This window comes from Neoarius graeffei, chromosome 12 (genome assembly GCF_027579695.1).
Source record: "Neoarius graeffei isolate fNeoGra1 chromosome 12, fNeoGra1.pri, whole genome shotgun sequence".
Lineage (NCBI taxonomy): Eukaryota > Metazoa > Chordata > Actinopteri > Siluriformes > Ariidae > Neoarius > Neoarius graeffei.
Genome location: NC_083580.1, coordinates 17,446,282 through 17,466,707, shown reverse-complemented (window position 1 = coordinate 17,466,707; position 20,426 = coordinate 17,446,282). Strand labels below are relative to the sequence as shown.

The following is a 20,426-nucleotide window of genomic DNA, read 5'->3' as shown; positions in this document are numbered from 1 at the left end:
ACACGCCAAGGCGCGCAGGTGTGACACTCTTGCATGAAATTAGTACAAAAATTAATGTTGATATAAACATCTTATGCCAAATTATTATGGCATGTTACAAAAAATAAAGAATAAATCTGAGTCCTCGTCTCCAGTTAACGAGTCCTAATGCAGTTAATGCACGAGTCTGAGTCCAAGTCAGAGTCATCAGTGCTCAAGTCTATGTTGAATCACAAGTCCTTAAAATTAGGGCACGAGTTGGACTCGAGGACTACAAGCCTGGGCTGAGGGAGCCGAATGTAGCTGAGCAGACTTTTTAAATTACGTCTTTTTAAATTATGTCTTTTTCTGGTTCAACGTGTGCCATCATCGGGTGCACAAACAACTCGTGAAAGTTTAAAGATTTTATGCATAGAATCTGTTTTGAGCACAAATGGACTCGCAAGACGTGTTGTCCAGCACCATATGCTGCTCATCTGTACATATGATTCCTGTCTTTCCACTAACCACTGCATTTTGGACCTGAATCTACAACATGAATTCTATGTAATTGTTGTTGAGATATTGTACATTATTCAAACATTACACTACATTACAGTTATTTAGCTGACATTTTTATTCAAAGTGACTAACAATAAGTGCCTTTATCCTCGGTAGCCAAGAGAATCCAAGAGCGACCAGTGCTGAAGTACTAGTGTAAACAAATAGGTTACAAATACCATCCGATATCTGGAATGATCAGGGTAAGATAAGAAGTTGAAAGAACTTGGACAAATACATAGACAAGGAATTATTTAAGTATGGTATGTTTATTGTTTCCAAAGTTTGACAGTATCTGCATTAAAATGGTTAGCCTATGCTTCTCTTCTAGCTTTTGCTTCTTGAACCAATACAAGAGACATCACGGTACAGTAGGCTGGTAGAGTTCTATTAAACTAGAACTAAGTGCTTATGGCTAATATGGTTATAGTTATGGTTCTGGTCTTTGGCAGACGCTTTTGTCCAAAGCGACTTACAATATATAAACACTACATTATTAATAAATTAATACAATAATACAATTGCTCTACTTGGACATAGCCTACCTTCCAGATGATAGTTGCTGCATGACTGCAGGATTTCCCTAACCCTGCAGTGCAGGAACAGCCAACTATTTCTATCACACCATTGGCTATCATCATTGCCCAAGCCAAGTATTTGGATTTGTTCGTGCTCTGGCTAGGCTCAACCTCAGCCTTTAAGCAAACAAACTCACCCTCTTTTCTACACATAATTTTGCCAATTTTCTTACTGTGTAGATAATTGCATGCCTCCATGCTTTTGTAGTTCCTTAGCGCATCGACATCAATGCCCTCACTAAGAATAAAATAACTGACAATGTCAACGTAGCTGACTTTGGGACACAACTTCATGTCGTCTATCCATTCCGTGAGGATAACATTTCGATCGTTTACCCCCAGAGCACGTCAGAAGATCGGACCCGTGTAACCATCTTTTAGTCATCTTTGAGCTTACAGTGCCTTGCAAAAGTATTCATCCCCCTTGGTGTTTGTCCTGTTTTGTTTCATTACAAACCGGAATTAAAATGGATTTTTGAAGGGTTAGCACCATTTCCTTTACACAACATGCCTACCACTTTAAAGGTGAAATTGTTGTTTGTTTTTTTTTTATTGTGACACAAACAATAATTAAGATGAAAAAACAGAAATCTGGAGTGTGCATAAGTATTCTCCCCCTTTCATATGAAACCCCTAAATAAGAGCTGGTCCAACCAATTCACTTCATAAGTCACATAATTATTTGATTACGATTCACCTGTGTGCAATCAAAGTGTCACATGATCTGTCACATGATGTCTGTATAAATCAACCTGTTCTGGAAGGACCCTGACTCTGCAACACTACTAAGCAAGCAACATGAAAACCAAGGAGCCTCCAAACAGGTCAGAGACAAAGTTGTGGAGAAGTATAGATCAGGATTGGGTTATAAAAAATATCCCAAATTTTGAATATCCTAGGGAGCACCATTAAATCCATTATAGCAAAATGGAAAGAATATGGCACCACTACAAACCTGACAAGAGAAGGCCGCCCATCAGAACTCACAGACCGGGCAAGGAGGGCATTATGGCCATCATGGGAAATGCCATGTGTGACGCAAACTCAACACCCTGAGAACACCATCCCTACAGTGAAGCATGATAGTGGCAGCGTCATTCTGTGGGGATGTTTTTCATCTGCAGGGACAGGAAAGCTGGTCAGGACTGAAGGAAAGATGGATGGCACTAAATACAGCGCAATTCTGGAGGAAAACCTGTTTGAGTCAGCCAGAGGTTTGAGACTGGGACGAAGGTTCACGGTCTAGCAGGACAATGACCCTAAATATACTGCTAAAGCTACACTGGAGTGGTTTAAAGGGAAACATTTAAATGTCTTGGAATCCCCTAGTCAAATCCCAGACCTCAATCCAATTGAGAATCTGTGGCATGACTTGAAGATTGCTGTACACCAACACAATCCATCTAACTTGAAGGAGTTGAAGCAGTTTTGCCTTGAGGAATGGGCAAAAATCCCAGTGGCTAGATGTGCTAAGTTAATAGAAACATACCCCAAGAGGCTTGCAGCTGTAATTGTCACAAAAGGTGGATCTATAAAGTATTGACTTTGGGGGTGGGGGTGGGGTGGGAGTGAATACTTATGCACACTCCAGATTTCTGTTTTTTCATCTTAATTTTTGTTTGTGTCACAATAAAAAACAACAACAAAAAATGTGCACCTTTAAAGTGGTAGGCACGTCATGTAAATCAAATGGCGCTAACCCTCCAAAAATCCATTTTAATTCCAGCTTGTACTGCAACAAAACAGGACAAACACCAAGGGGGATGAATACTTTTGCAAAGCACTGTACCTACCTAGCAGTTAGCGTTAGCTACAAAAGTCAACACAGTGGAGCGGAAGAAAGATCCCAGCTTCCACTATGATGCAGCAATGAATGATGGGAAAGGTCAGAGTTCGGGAAAGTTGTGGACAGACTTGTGGAAGAAAAAGGTACATTTGTGTAATAATGGGGACAGTAAATTTTTCAGGACAAAGTGCTTCCAAACACAATAATTCTGTACAGCTTTGACTGAAAACACTATTTTTTCATCTGTGCTGAGAATGGTCCACCAGGCAGATAATATCCAGTCAGCAGTACTGGGGTGGTCCCTTTGCACTGATGGATGAAATTCACTTACAAAATGCATTTATATTGTACTATAGGTGTACCTGATAAAATGACTAGTGTGTGTATGTGTGTTTCCGTTTGTTTAGCGAGGTTAAGATTAGCCTTACATTTAGAGTGTAAGGATATCATTATTAATAACTATTTATTCACTGAGCGCCAGGTCTTTACAGGAAAATATCAGATCGAGGTCTTGAGAGTTTTCAAGTTTTCAGAATCTCGACAGTTGACAAAAAGACCGAGGTCTGATATTTTCCCATAAAGACTAGGCAAGCAAGGTTAACAAGGAGTTCATTATATGACTTTTTTCTAATTTCTAAAGACAGTCATTATAATGAGGCGTGACGCTGCTTTCTGTCACGTCATATTTGTAACGTAGTTCAGTCACGCATGCAAAATAAACAGCTAGCGGTTTCAAAACTGGATTTCTGTTAGCGGTTAGCAATTTCTGAATGCCCTTCATTGCTTATTTCTTGAATAACTCAGCGTCTCTTGTTTGTCTTTTGTGTTTCAGCTATGTTTGATTTCATTTTGATTTCCAATTCATCATTTTATTTTTGTTTGTTTTTTGCAACATTGAAAGCTGGTACCTTGGAAAGAAAGTCCGTAATCGCCCATAGGCATTACAGGAAAATACTGCCCGCCAAGGAACCAATCAGATTTTAGCGCAGGATTTTACCGGAAGTAGCTCATGCCATGGCGACACGGTGGTGTAGTGGTTCACACTGTCGCCTCACAGCAAGAAGGTTCTGGGTTCGAGCCCAGTGGCCGATGGGGGCCTTTCTGTGTGGAATTTGCATGTTCTGTCTGTGTGGGTTTCCTCCGGGTGCTCCGGTTTCCCCCACAGTCCCAAGACATGCAGGTTAGGCTAACTGGTGGCTCTAAATTGACCGTAGGTGTGAGTGTGAATGGTTGTTTGTCTCTTTGTGTCAGCTTGGCGACTTGTCCAGGATGTACCCTGCCTCTCACCCATAGTCAGCTGGGATAGGCTCCAGCTTGCCCGCGACCCTGCACAGGATAAATGGTTACGGATAATGGATGGATAGCTCGTACCATATAATAAACTGCATTAATAATTGTGTCAGTGGAAAGTCCTTACAAAAATAGTAGAACAACTTTTTTTTAAGGGCGGCACGGTGGTGTAGTGGTTAGCGCTGTCGCCTCACAGCAAGAAGGTCCTGGGTTCGAGCCCCGGGGCCGGCGAGGGCCTTTCTGTGTGGAGTTTGCATGTTCTCCCCGTGTCCACGTGGGTTTCCTCCGGGTGCTCCGGTTTCCCCCACAGTCCAAAGACATGCAGGTTAGGTTAACTGGTGACTCTAAATTGACCGTAGGTGTGAATGTGAGTGTGAATGGTTGTCTGTGTCTATGTGTCAGCCCTGTGATGACCTGGCGACTTGTCCAGGGTGTACCCCGCCTTTCGCCCGTAGTCAGCTGGGATAGGCTCCAGCTTGCCTGCGACCCTGTAGAAGGATAAAGCAGCTAGAGATAATGAGATGAGATGAACTTTTTTTAAGCTCTTTTCTTCCTCCTCTACTTTTCCCACCACACCGATTCAACCAGCTGTTTAATTATTGCTAATTTGTGGAGAAGGAAATTTGAAGTATTAATAAAACCAATTTGTTTGGGGTGTAAAAGTGTTCAAATATGAATGAAGAGAAATGATGGTGTGATAAGTGTGTTCGACTCTCTTAATGGATGTGTGTATAGCTTTGGGTCATACAAGCAAGTGATCAAACAACAGGTGTTCATATGTTTCATGTGTAAATCCAGTTGATTGGCTCGAGTAATTTCTTGGATGATTTCTAATTAATTGTTGACTATCACACATGTGTGTGTGTGTGTTTTGTGTACATACTATGTTTCTATGACTTCTTCTTCTTAGTATTATTGTCTTTGCATATTAATTAAAGTTAAAACCACCACCACCTGTCCCTCTAATGCCCCTTACTACCTGAATATTTGCATACTAATCTGCATATTAATACTGAGCACACTCGATGGCATATAAATATGCATATACTGAGGCAGGACCTGGCAGGTAGTGAAGGGTTTGATGTTCCAAATGAAGTGAGGTGAAACATCCTGGATGGAGATCTGCAAGTTCGAGGAACTTCTACTGAAGAACAGAGTACACGGCTCTCCCAGGAGACGGCTGCACTGAGCATGCTCCAACCACAACACCTCCTACATACAAAAGAAAAGCGAGAGAGGGAGAGAACTTAAGCTTAATTGGAAGCAAATGGAGAGTGTATGCAGGAATGAGGAAGAGTGAGTGATTGAGTGGGGGGAGTAGAAGAGAAGTGTGGTGAAAAGCAGGGAGGTGAGAAACAAGGAAATACAGGTTGATTAATGGAAAAGATGAGGCTGGGTGCCGGTATGTATGTATATAATCAGACGCAGTACAGAATGCAGCTCAGCCAAAATGTGCATGCAATATTTCTGAAATTAATGTTCATTTTCCCATAGTTGTAGTTCATCATGCAAACTGCACCTGGGAGTACCTCCTACATTACCTCTGTACGAGGTGCAAATTGTGGTTTAAAAGCTTCTGTGAAGTGGTGAAAGGTTCAGCCACAGAAATGTAGCTGTCAGAAACCTCAGGACGAAATTTAAAATGCAAGTTCAGGAATGAATTTAATATCAATAAATGACAATGTGAATGTAAATACATGAAGCTCTCATTTTGCTTTTACTTAAGTTATTGAACTTATTTAAATTTATTTTATTTTTATTTATTCTTTATTTAAAGACTATTTTATCTTCTATTTTTAGACATGTTTACTTCTTCCTTGATTCAGGAGCTTGGTTGCAAATTTTGAATTTCCCTCTGGGGATTAATAAAGTAATTCTGATTCCGATTCTGATTCAATAAAGAATCACATGTTGAATATGTCTGAGATGCCACGTGACAGCTAAAAAAAAGGATGCATAAAGAACAAAGTGATTCTTTTTAAAAAGTGTGAAAAATTCCTTGGAGCTTTTCACACTCAGCCTTGAAAAAACAACAAAACTGCAGCATACTTTAACCTTTGAATCAATTTTTCTGTCCCTCAAATATGTAGCCTTCAAAGATACACACATTACCAAGGATATGATGTATAACAAATGCCACATGATTTAGTGGAGTTTTGTCCAACACATGACTAGCCAGTAGGTAATGTCATAACTTTTAAAATCAGGTGAATCGAATGCTATTAGCTCATCACACAATAGTCATTAATTACATTTAGTCGACACTCTTATCGAGAGCAACATACAACATACCCAGAGCAGCCTGGGGGTTAGGTGCCTTGCTCAAGGGCAATTCAGCCATTCCTGCTGGTCCGGGGAATCAAACAAGCAACCTTTTGGTCCCAAAGCTGCTTCTCTAACCATTAGGCCATGGATTCCTCAGTAATGCTTGATTATAAATGGCTTCTTCATTAAGGTGGGGTTTACATTAGACCGTATCAGCGGATCATCAGATTAACGTTTTTAAAACGATTAGCGTGCACACAGCAACACCAATACACGATTCGCGTGCACACAGCAACACTAATACACGGATACGCTCGGCTCCGCAGGCATCCTGCGCTCCAAATCACTCCGCCCTGAACAGCGAGTGCCCTCTGGAGGGTGCGCACTCCGGCCCTGCGCAGCTCACAGAGCACGCGAGTATAGCGCACGAGCAGTGATTCGGGACTGAGCCGCTGTGTGTGTGATCCCAGTGCATATCACTTACCACTTGCAAGTGGAAGGATGGCAAGCCTAAAGACAATCATAACTACACAATGGGCAGTATTTGCATCAGTATTTGCAGTATTTTCATACTTTTATACTCTTTAATGAAAGGTGATACAAGGCGGAAGTCCGCGCCGTTTTTCAGCAGTCGCGTCACATGACCAACGCCAGCGAATCAGGAAGGTGGATGTCACAGTGACGTTGTCCAATGACAACGCCAGCTAGAGCTCAGCACAGCATATCCGCATATCCGCGTATTCTCAATGTTTACACAGCACCGGACCAGACACGATCTGGATTGAATACGTGGACCCTGGTGGATTCCCGTTTCCTGGCGTTTCCAGGCGTTTTAATGTAAATGGACAGTGCATCCGCGAAGAAAATGAGACAGATACGGTCTAATGTAAACTTGGCCTAAGAGTTCATCTTCTCTGATCGCTATGACAGTTGTTTCTGGATTTCAATTCTGACTCATGAGGCGCTTTTAGATTGGAGGAACTTCTTTTTCATCGTTCTTAGAACTGGTGGAGGAAGTTCACCCTTTTGTGTGTCCACATTGCAGGAACCGAGAATGATCATAATTCTCTGAATGCTATTTTGAGGGACTTTTTAGCTCCCAGTCCAAGAGGAACCATGACTGATGTAAGTGCACGGTGATTGGTAGAGATGTAAATGTACAGTGGTTGGTCAAACATGAGCCAATGCAGCACTGGCAAGTGCCATTTTTGAAAATCTGTGTAAAACTTTAGCCATGTAAACAACAGCTCTTAATGTTACTGTTAAAAAAAAAAACAACAACAACAGTAAAGTCCAAGCTTTACCGAGTTTATATATGATGGAGGAAATATAGCACAATTTTGATGCATGTAAGTGAAGTATAAAAATCTCACGAGCATTTCCTGCTAACATCACACCAGAAAGTTGGCTTATGTCACTTATGTTGTTCCTACTGCCAGTGCAAATGAAAACAGAAAAAAAAAGCCTTGAAGCTACAGTTTGTAGTTCTCGAAAGAGTTTCCCAGTGGGTAGTTCCTTTCAATAAATGCCTAGAACTGTTTGGTATGAAAGCACCCATGTTTACACATTATTATTGAATTCCCATCTACGTACATTTGCATGTCTAAAAGGGACTTTAATGAAATTACAAAAACAAAGTTCCAAAATACGTTTCAGGATGAAAGAGGGATAATGCAAAATTGTGCAATAATCCAAGGTCAAAAACATTCAGTTTGTAGGGAATGCTTCAATGAGAATGGATTGGCATCCCATCAAGGATGTATTCCCACCTCACACCTAAAGGCCTCTGCATGCTCTTGCAACAAGGCTTTCGCAGATAGCTTTTCGCAGACAGTTGTAATTTATTGTTGAGCGGGGAGTAATAGGTGTGCGCGATGTTATTCACCGGCACAACGCAAGGGGGCGCGAAGTCGCTAGGAGTAGTTGGTAGGTGTGGTTAGTGGAGTGTTTATCCTCCGTTTACTTATAATGACTAGAACTTTTTTTTTTATAATGACTAGAACTGGAGTCGTATAGATGTACGTACTTCCTCAATCAACTGCTCTTCATGCTGCTCCATCTTCGCTTGTGTTTTTAAAAATGGCGGTCGTGAAAACAAAACAAACCAGGAAAGTAGGGAAGCGGAAGTGCGTGTACAGCGGATGTAGAGTGGACCAATCAGAGCCCTCTTGTCTGCGACGCTGTCTGCGAGGCTTCTGCGGTGGTCACAATTTTTGGGAGGTGCGCGCAGAGCATCTGCGAAGGTGGGGGGGGCTACGCAGACGCTATCTGCGACACTGTCTGCGAGGACTGGGTTGTCAGCATAAATTGGCCTTCTGTGTTCCTGGGATACGCTCTGGATCTTCCACAACCCTGACCAGGATAAAGGTCTTACTGAATATGAACGAAGATAATGTTTTCAAAAATGTTGCCTGACAGGCATTTAACAGATGTTCTTATCCAGAGCAGTGTACAACTAGCAGTTATTGCCTGTGGGAAAGAGGAGACGTAGTAGTTATTGCCTGTCACTGAGGAGACGTAGACTTGACCCTAGCGGAAGTCTCTGGTGAGGAGCACTGATTGCGAGGTCCCATACAATCGAAACTCCCAGGCAAGCGGGGGAAGGGAATCCCTGCTGAGACTGCGCGTGGTGTGTTAACGCGAGCATGTACAGTGGTGCTTGAAAGTTTGTGAACACTTTAGAATTTTCTATATTTCTGCATAAATATCACCTAAAACATCATCAGATTTTCACACAAGTCCTAAAAGTAGATAAAGAGAACCCAGTTAAACAAATGAGGCAAAAATATTATACTTGGTCATTTATTTATTGAGGAAAATGATCCAATATTACATATCTGTGAGTGGCAAAAGTATGTGAACCTCTAGGATGAGCAGTTAATTTGAAGGTGAAATTAGAGTCAGGCGTTTTCAATCAATAGGATGATAATCAGGTGTGAATGGGCACCCTGTTTTATTTAAAGAACAGGGATCTATCAAGGTCTAATCTTCACAACACATGTTTGTGGAAGTGTATCATGGCACGAACAATGGAGATTTCTGAGGACCTCAGAAAAAGCGTTGTTGATGCTCATCAGGCTGGAAAAGGTTACAAAACCATCTCTAAAGAGTGTGGATTCCACCAATCCACAGTCAGACAGATGGTGTACAAATGAAGGAAATTCAAGACCATTGTTACCCTCCCCAGGAGTGGTCGACCAACAAAGATCACTCCAAGAGCAAGGCGTGTAATAGTCAGCGAAGTCACAAAGGACCCCAGGGTAACTTCAAAGCAGCTGAAGGCCTCTCTCACATTGGCTAATGTTAATGTTCATGAGTCCACCATTAGGAGAACACTAAACAACAATGGTGTGCATGGCAGGGTTGCAAGGAGAAAGCCACTGCTCTCCAAAAAGAATATTGCTACTTGTCTGCAGTTTGCTAAAGATCACGTGGACAAGCCAGAAGACTATTGGAAAAAATGTTTTGTGGATGGATGAGACCAAAATAGAACTTTTTGGTTTAAATGAGAAGCGTTATGTTTGGAGAAAGGAAAACACTGCATTCCAGCATAAGAACCTTATCCCATCTGTGAAACATGGTGGTGGTAGTATCATGGTTTGGGCCTGTTTTGCTGTATCTGGGCCAGGATGGCTTGCCATCATTGATGGAACAATGAATTCTGAATTATACCAGCAAATTCTAAAGGAAAATGTCAGGACATCTGTCCATGAATTGAATCTCAAGAGAAGGTGGGTCATGCAGCAAGACAACGACCCTAAGCACACAAGTCGCTCTACCAAAGAATGGTTAAAGAAGAATAAAGTTAATGTTTTGGAATGGCCAAGTCAAAGTCCTGAACTTAATCCAATTGAAATGCTGTGGAAGGACCTGAAGCGAGCAGTTCATGTGAGGAAACCCGCCAGCATCCCAGAGTTGAAGCTGTTCTGTATGGAGGAATGGGCTAAAATTCCTCCAAGCCGGTGTGCAGGACTGATCAACAGTTACCAGAAACGTTTAGTTGCAGTTATTGCTGCACAAGGGGGTCACACCAGATACTGAAGGCAAAGGTTCACATACTTTTGCCACTCACAGATATGTAATAATCATTTTCCTCAATAAATAAATGACCAAGTATAATATTTTTGTCTCATTTGTTTAACTGGGTTCTCTTTATCTACTTTTCGACCTTGTGTGAAAATCTGATGATGTTTTAGGTCACATTTATGCAGAAATATAGAAAATTCTTAAGGGTTCACAAACTTTCAAGCACCACTGTAGCCTATGGAAAATTAATAGTGTGTTGGGTTAGCACTAATCCCATATTTTTGAAAATTGAAAATGTTGTCTTGGGCCCCTCTGGGGTGTCACCAATCCATGAGCAAAGTATGGAGTATGTGCGTCCAGCGGTGTCAATTTGCACAGGTGAACAGACAGACAGCCTTCCTTTAGTAGTATAGATGAGAGTTAGATGCCTTGCTCAAGGACACTTCAACCATGGATTTTCCTGCCAATCCAGGAAATCAAACCAGCTACCTTTAGGCCCAAGGCTGCTTCTCTAACCTTTATCCCATGGCTGGCCCAAACTTCTAAATGAATATTGCACAATCAATATACCAAGCATAATCAGGTCTCCTGTTTGTGAAATCTCAGCAGCAGCAGCTGATGAATAACATGAATAAGCAAAGCTTTTGAAAATCGATTATTTCATATTTCTATAAATCAACACACATCCAGCTTATGGAGTTGAATGAACAGAAAGAAATTTTGATTTTGCTCAAGAAACAATGGTTTCAACAAATTCAGCATTAGGACATTTAGAATGCTTGAAGCCACACCCAGGCCTGATTCTGGGTTCATTTTGGGAAAGTGCTCAGAATCATGGGTTTGCATTCTCATAATAGAATTGCTTCCAAACCGTGGAGCAATTGCATAATTCCAAATGTCAATTTAGTGCCCTTTGCTATCTCAATAGGTGAAAAATAGCACTTTTTGGATGCAGAACATGTCACCGGGCAGGAATACAGAGAGAGAAAGAAAAAATTGACACTGTGTATGAAATTGCTCTCATTGATTCACTGTTTACAGACTGGTCTATATAGAGCACTATCTATATAATAAACAGCAACGTTTGTTTGTTTGTCTTGAGCTAACGTTGCCATTTCTTGATGGATTTTCACCAAATTTGGCAAGTAGGTCCGAGGATGACCCGAAATTTTGCAGATATAAACAAAATTCATGTATGGGTCCCAGGGAGGTCCCTGGGGGCCACAACATCCACCCACCCCCTCCCTCAATGCCTTTCACGTTACATTTATCAACACAAACTCTCAACAGATCTTCATTAAACTTGGCACCTAGGTACAGGAAATAGCCACAATTTGGCAGAACTCAGAAATTCCATATTTGGGCCCCAGGGGGTCCTCAGTGGGCCCCTGGGTGGTGGATGTTTGGATTTTTGTTTGTCTTGGGTTAACATCACCATTTCTTGATGGATCTTTACCAAATTTGACATGGAAGTCTGGGGGCAACCCAGAATTTTGCAAAACCCAGGCAACACCAGGTAACCTGCTCATACTGTATAACGCTTACAAGTGAGAATGTAATAGTTGAAGCACACATTTGCTGAAAATGCCTTTGTTTGCTTTGTTCACATTAAGAATTCCTCTTTACTGAAACGAAGTGGCTCAAACCTGTTCCAGCATGACAGTGCTCCTGTGCGCAAAGGGAGGTCTGTAAAGACATGGTTTGCCATGGCTGGTATGGTAGAACTCCAGTGTCCTGCACAGAACCCTGACCGCAACCCCACTGAACAACTTTGGGATGAACTGGAAGGCTGACTGTCCACCAGGCCTCATCATTCAACGTCAGTACCTGACCTCACTAATGCTCTTTAGGCTGAATGAGCACAAATTCCCACACGGTTCAAAATCTAGAGGAAAGCTTTCCAAGAAGAATGGAGACTCTTACAGCAGCAAAGGGGAAACTAAATCTATAAAAGGATGATCACTAAGCATGTAAGGGTGTGATTGGTCAGGTGTCCATATATTTTTTGGCAATATAGTGTATATGCCCACAAGCACAAGTAAAACAAAGCTGTCCACACAAGCTGTAAACATACTGCCTCAGATCGATCATTGTTGTCTCATGCTGTTGTGGATGTGAAGGGTGAGCTGGGAGTAGAGAAGGATGTGTTTTAGCTTTTTTTGTTCGATGATGATGAAATTTTGTCAACTGAAAGCCCTTAATGCAGCAAGTTGCACTTAACAGAAAGTACTGATGACTTTGCTGAGTGTAAGGCATAGCTGAAATGTCTGAGTGCCTTGTGTATTCAGTTTATATTTCAGTTTTAGTTTACGAGTGTTGTGGTTAAATGTTGGGTTTCTTGTTAGGCTACAGGGCTGCTGTGCCAGTTATTGATGGGTTGTCCACTCAATTCTGTCTGTTTTTAACACCTACTTTTCATGCAATTCATAGCTTATTCATTATTATTATAAAAAAAAAAGCTTGATGTACACATGAGAGTATTTTATGTCTCTGGGGGCATCAGAATGTGTTAGGATTCCTGAAGACTGACTATCTTGGGAGCAACAGAGGTGTTAAGATTTCCATTTCTGTAGCTACCGTTATCTTCCTTTGATCCATTGTTAGCTAGTTTAGAAAGACTGCTCTACCATTTCAATATTTTATGGGCCTCACATCGCTGAGCGCCCACTTACACATTCATAAAAGACTATTCACATGGTAATGGAATGATAATCACTTTCACTCTTTTGGTTTTGATTGGTTTCTCTTTCGCGGTGGGAATGTCCACCGTAAACAGGATAAAATCTCTCAGACACAGTTTAGGCTGTTTGGAGGTAAGACTTGTACGTGCCATCTTTGGAGGTAAGATGGCATGTAGATTTTATGTGCTTCAGATGATTCAGGACAGTGATTCAATTCATGATTCATTTCATGATTCAGGGCAGCGATTCAGTTCAATCTTGAGAATTGCAACACCGATGATGAGCGGTACCTTTTTTTTTTTTTACTTCGACTCGATACAGCCGAAGATCAGCTCGAATAAGTGTAAATATTTCTTCTATTTATGAGCAGATTGGTTGATATGCATGTGCTGTAGTGCATACACAGGAAAAATGACTGAGCAGTTTTTCAAGAGTTAAAAATATTTTCCTCAAAAATAGTTAATTATACTCTATTTTGAGTTTAGAGAGTAAAATTTGGAGTTGGAGTGGGAGCAAAATTACAGAGTAATTGTGTAACAGAGTAACAGAGTTGGTTGTGGCTCTGAACTAAGTAAAACAGAACAAAAGTTAATTTCAAGACACACTGAATAGAGTCAAATACCAGATAAATGAAGCTGTTGTAAAAAGCAGTTTTAGAATTGTGTTGGAATGTGTGAGAAAACATTACCTTACCCATTGTGATGACCTGATGGGATTAAGAGTTGGCAGTGGCAGGGGTATTCACTCTTCTCATTGAATGGAATGGAAATTTTTTTTACCAGTCTCATTGAATACCCCTCCCACTGGCAACCCTTTATCCCAAAACAATAGGACATACATTTTTTGATGGCCAGTTAATTGCCCAAATCAATGGAGCAGATTTAAGTTTTTGTGCTTGATACATTCCTAAGACTGAACAGAATCACCTCAAGTGATCAAAACTGTTTGTCACAATGGGTAAGGTCATGTTTTTTTTTTCCACACATTCCAACACAGTTCTAAAACTGATTTTTACATCAGCTTAATTTAGCTGTTTTTTAAGTACAATTATGACATACATACTACATTGATATTATTATAGCTGAACTTGTGCTGAATGCAAACAAGTCATATGAATTTGAAAATACTGCTTAGATTTGTTGAAATTGACAACAAAATCAGAGCATGCCAAAATCATTAGTGTGCCAGAAAATACCCTCTGACCCCAGACGGTTAAGCTCCTTTAAGCTGAGCCTAAGTACACCTTTTAAATGTTTTGGGGACTTTGTGCGTATATGATCATCTTGTGTCTCCACCACTGATTATCATTGTAAAGGCATTTTGCATGACAAACACAGACCCAACATTAAGTAATAAAACCCTTAAAATGCCATATGCTAAATGCTAGCACATATGTTTTCTTTTGAAAAATAGCGGGAAATATGTTTTAGCCAATGAGAAGCCCCATATTGGGCAGCCAATCAGAAGTCTGTGTTTCAAACAAAGAAAATCCTTTTCCAGTGATTTTAATAGGTGCCGCTATTTTGTTTTGGTGTGGTCCTAGGGCAGGTCTCCCAAAGAGTGACACGACTTTAAAAACTGTTAACAGATGCTCAGAGTTCAGTGTTTTCCAGGAATCACTCATGCTTTCATTGTTTCTGTGCAATAAAAGCGTTTTAAGGCAACTTCTTTCATGTAAGTATATTTTTGGCTACTTTTGAGATACAGACTTCTATGACACACACACTTAAATACTGTAAGAATAGGTTGCTTGTTGACTGAAAGTGTTTGGGTTTTTGTATGTCACCTGGAAGGCGTGTGGAGTATCGTCCATGCAGTATACATGGAGCGTGTAAACATCGCCCTCTGAGTTCCCGAACACTGCAATACGAAGTCTTTTCACTGCAGATTCACTGATTGGCATTCCAACCAGAGCATAATGGCCTGGCTGATCCACAAGCACAAAACAGCATCGTGACTCCAGCACACAGTAACATGAAGAGTTCTCCTCTTTCATCCACATCACGTCCTGCAAAAACACACATTTGAATATGTGCACAGCTTGATGCTTTCACTTTCTCAGAACATACAGTACATACAGTATGGAAAACTTACTGGCATTCATGTTAAAAATATACAGCTTGACTTTATCAGTGATTGTACAATTTTCTTTAGATAAATATTTTGTTTACCAGTTTATTTTTATCCTTTGATCATTTCCATCATACAATTCCTTGTGAATGAGATGTCAGCTGTATTGTATAGAAATGATAAGTTGCATTCATGCATAAAACCCCTTATTTACTTCAATTAACACATCCATACATTCAGGTTATTACAAGAATCATGACGTTATTATGGTAGGAGGTGCAAATGGCGAAGTGTTGCATCATTATATTAAACAGTAACAAGGTATACAGTAAATCCACATGGGACATACAGTATTTTGTAGACAAACACCACATCACACTGTAAAAGACAGTATACTTTTAATTATTCCCAATAACGTTTTTTTTTAATATACAGTACCAGTCAAAAGTTTGGGCACCGACTCATTCATAGGTTTTTCTGTATTTTGACTATTTTCCACATTGTAGAACAATACTGAAAACATCAAAACTATGAAATAAGATATGGAACACATATGGAATTATGTCGTAAACAAAATATGTTTCATATTTTGGATTCTTCAAAGTAGCCACCATTTACCTTGATGATGCTTTGCACACTACTGGCATTATCTTAACCAGCTTCATGAGGTAATCACATGGAATGCTTTTCAATTGAGAGGTGTGTCTCGTCAAAAGTTAATTAGTGCAATTTCTTGCCTTCTTAATGCATTTGAGATCAAACTGTAAATAGTAAATAATAAAAAATACAGTAAATAGCCCGATTCCACAACTGTAGTAATTGATATTATGTCAAGAACCGCTCAACTAAGTAAAGAGAAATGACATCCATCATTACTTTAAGACATGCCCTGTGTCCAAAATCACTCACTACTCACTATATAGTGAACTATATAGTGAGTTTGTCATTTTGCAATGCTATCCGAATGTATAGTGAGAATTATTACACCCTACTGTATATAGTGGACTCATAGTATCCCACAATGCACTGTGGAAAGTAGTGTACAACTGATGGTCACTAACCAAAGAATATATACCATCATGCATTACGGTCACACTGAAAGAAAAAAAATGCATGGTGGGGTGAATGGACGGAGGAAGAAACACATTATAAACAGACATTTAAGTACAATTAAAAATAGTAAGAGAATAGAAAACAAGCTAAAATAGAATAAGACAGATAAAATACAAGAATAAAAGTTACAGTGCAGAGGAAGGAATTAATCAAAAGCCTCAAATTTGATTTAATAAAAGGCAGTAGCAAAGAAGAAAGTATTCAGCCTTGATTTAAAAGAACTGAAAGATGCAGCAGACACAAAGTACTTTATATTTATTAATGTGGGAAATATGCTCAGTATAATATGGATTCATTATTTTGAAAACCCACCAGCCGACTGATCTGGCACGTTTTAACTGTGCAACAGTGATGACATAAATAACAGTGCGGCAGAGTAGTGTCCAAAAGTGTTTTTTTCATTTTACCAATGAGCTCACTATACAGTCCTCTATATATAATTTCCTAGATAGTGAGTAGGGAGTAGTGAATGAATGAGTGATTTCGGACACAGCCATGAAGTGTCTTTTAATTAATAAAAAAAAGAAAAAAGAAAAAGCACTGAATTAGAAGGTGTGTCCAAAATTTTAACTGGGACTGTAAGTAAAAATGTAAATAGAAGTGCTGCCCATTAAATAAGTATACATATGGAAAGTGGATTGAGAGGTAAATCAGAGGGCTTTTTCATTTTTTTTTCCAGGGGAAAAATGTGATTGTGGAAATTGGTCTCATTAGACCAAACCACAATACAGCTTAATCTGAACAAAATATATTTTCTCAGTTCCTTTACATATTTTGTTCAGAAAGAGAACCTTTACCACCAACAACCTAGCAGGTTTATGTTGTTGTATCACATTTAAGCAGGATGTCCCAGAGCTATATTAGTTACAGAAGTGAAAGTGTGTCTTTTAGGCAAATAGATTATACTCCTATCAAACTCTTCCTTACAAATAAATATACTCAAACCAACTTTGCTAGCTTGGAAGGCAATAACAAGATCAGCTGTGAGCTACCACCCACTTACGTATACCCCCGCTCTCACTTACAGTATATCAGAATGCAAGCAATTGAAGGAATAGGACACTTATTATGAACGTTGACATCAACAAATAATTAGCCATGAAACAAGTAAGTAAAGAGTAGTGTCTCTCCCCAGGGATTTCAAATAGCATCCTGGTAAACTGTCATTTTGAAATAACATTTTGCTTCTTGAAATAGTGTCAAAATCCACCCTGTATGTTTTGTAAATACATTCAGTCAGTATACAGGAAGTCGATGTGTGACAGACCTGAAAATGGTTTACACAGTATAGAACCCCAACCTGAAGCTTGGTACCAAATATCAAGCAGTTGTGATTTGTAGTTGCTGAGAAAAGTGTTATAAAACTTTTGTAAATCCACCCTATACATTTTGTAAATACATTCAGTCGGTACACAGGAAGTCGATGTGCAACAGACCTGAAAACGGTATACACGGTATAGTACCCTAAGCTGAAGCTCTTTACCAAATATCAAGCAGTTGTGATTTGTAGTTGCTGAGAAAAATGTTGCAAAAATTTTGTAAATCCATGCTATATGTTTCGTAAATACATTCAGTTGGTAAACAGGAAATTGATGAGCGACAGACCTGAAAACGGTATACACAGTATAGAACCCCAAGCTGAAGTTTGGTACCAATTACCAAGTGACTATGATTTGTGGTTGCTGAGAAAAGTGTTATAAAAATTTTGTAAATCCACCCTATACATTTTATAAATACATTCAGTCAGTACACAGGAAGTCGATGTGCAACAGACCTGAAAACGGTATACAAGGTATAGGACCCTAAGCTGAAGCTCTTTACCAAATATCAAGCAGTTGTGATTTGTAGTTGCTGAGAAAAATGTTGCAAAAAATTTTGTAAATCCATGCTATATGTTTCGTAAATACATTCAGTCGGTAAACAGGAAATTGATGAGCGACAGACCTGAAAATGGTATACACGGTATAGAACCCCAAGCTGAAGTTTGGTACCAAGTACCAAGTGGCTATGATTTGTGGTTGCTGAGAAAAAGGGTGTTTTGGACGGACAGACGGACGGACAGAGGTAAAAAACCAGTACCCCCCTCTCGGAACAGGGGTATAATAATAAGAGTGTGATGACTAGTATAAACGGAGCATGCTTGTAAATCATAGCCTTATTATCATCATGTAACTGAAATTGCAAGAAAAAGATTATGTGACATAGTTTATCTTACTATAATCTAAATAGCCCACAGGTGTGAATGTGAGTGTGAATGATTGTTCATCTCTGTGTTAGTCCTGTGATACTGCCCACTGCCCATAGTGTACGGCATCTCTCAGCTGAGGTCAGTGATTGGCTCCAGCTCCCCCGCGACCCACAATAGATAAGTGGTATAGATAATGGATGGACAGATAAAAATTCACTGACCTCCCAATTGTCTCCATGGGTTTGCCTCTTCAGTCTTATGCTCCAGTCTTCTGAGACATCTGCACAGTGTGATATCGTCATAGCAACGGGACATGACAACATGACACCTAGTGGACCAAATGAGACCTCTGGACCCAAAAGAATCTCATCATCTGAGAGGACACTGAAAACAGAAAGCAGAAAAAAAAGAGGCCAGAGTAACTGAGTCAAAATTATTTATCGCTTACATCCTTAAGTCCTTAAATCTTACAAACACACTATACTGTCACAGATTTGAACTGACTAACTCTGTGTCTCAAATGACACTATTTATTTGATGATATCCCACCTGGATTTTTGAAGGGTGGTGCTGTCAAATCAAGCATGAATGTTTTAATCCTAACTAAAGTCACCAAATACTGTACTATGAAGAACTAACTGGCACCAGAAAAGCCTCCAGAGTAACAAACACCAATGTGCACCCTATTTTTTTTTTTTTAATCTGTGGTCTAGTATCATTCTCATTTTTTTCATTGGCCATTTAGAAGAAATCAAATCCCAGCAGCTTCTAGAGTAAGGAACATACAGTCTTCAGGAACAACTATGTTCTCCCATGATTTTATGAGATAACTTGATATTAAAATGATGAAATTGTCTGTGACGATAAACCAAACTGGCCCAGTATTTCTAGTTACATAGTGAACAAACTCTTTCACAAAAATAATTACCAAGAGTCATCAGGAGATGACATATCTCTCCGGCCCCCACATGAAACCTCACTCCAAATTTTCCTAAGTTGAATTGGTTGCCATGGAAATACAGAAAAAATAAAAATCACAGAAATCCCAAAATTTCAAAAGGCACAACTCCTCTAGTCACTTAACACAACTGTCAGGTTTTGTGAAAAAAAAAAAAAATTCCCTAATAGTTTTTGAGTTATGCTCCGGAAATGAAAATGTTTATAGGACAGTCAGATGGATGGACAGATGGACGGACAGAGAGATGGCTATATTCCCCCCACATTATATGCTTTGGGGATAGAAAGCAGCAAGGGGGAGGCATAGTGGATAAGGCGCCATACCATAAATCCGTGGACCCGGGTTCGATTCCGACCCGAGGTCATTTCCCGATCCCTCCCTGTCTCTCATTTCCTGTCTCTACACTGTCCTATCCAACATAGGTGAAAAAAGCCCCCAAAAAATATCTTAAAGGAAAAAAAAAGGAAGTTTTTTTGGTCCTGTTGGGTTGCAGTTCACAATCTAAAATAAAAAAAGCCTTGTTATATAATGTTTCCAAAGCAATCATGACATTTCCAGACTAAATCTGACAGCCCTGTAATACTAGAAGAATCTTTCAGCTCCACTACAAACACACCAGATTAACTACACATGTGGGACAATCGATCAGGAGTGTGATGGGATGATGGAAGATCTCTTGGTCGTTGGATACTTTAACGTGCTTGCTGATGTGTCTGCAGACAGATGAAAATGCTTCAGCTGCATTTTAAGGGATTACTATACCTCAGACCACAAAGATGGAGTTTTTGGAAAATGATAAAAATAGTGACAGAGTGGCCTGCTGGCACAGCAGGTAGAATTGCTGCCTCACAGCTCCAGCATCTCTAGTTCAATCCTGAGCTCCTGTTGGTTCTTTGATTTCCTCACACTGTCCAAAACCACAATGGCTACTCAAAATTGCCTCGAGGTATGA

At 39.9% G+C, this 20,426-nt stretch overlaps 1 protein-coding gene across 1 annotated transcript in view; it reads right to left on the bottom strand.

Annotated features, from left to right (window-relative positions):
• unc5da (unc-5 netrin receptor Da) overlaps positions 1 to 20,426 on the bottom strand; it is a 168,138-nt gene that overhangs the window by 12,520 nt on the left and 135,192 nt on the right. The window contains exons 12-14 of the mRNA XM_060936616.1: positions 18,738 to 18,900; positions 14,932 to 15,153; positions 5,233 to 5,385 (exon numbers count right to left, since the gene is read on the bottom strand). Of these exons, the coding sequence (XP_060792599.1) occupies positions 5,233 to 5,385; positions 14,932 to 15,153; positions 18,738 to 18,900 (538 nt within the window). The remainder of the gene's footprint in view (positions 1 to 5,232; positions 5,386 to 14,931; positions 15,154 to 18,737; positions 18,901 to 20,426) is intronic.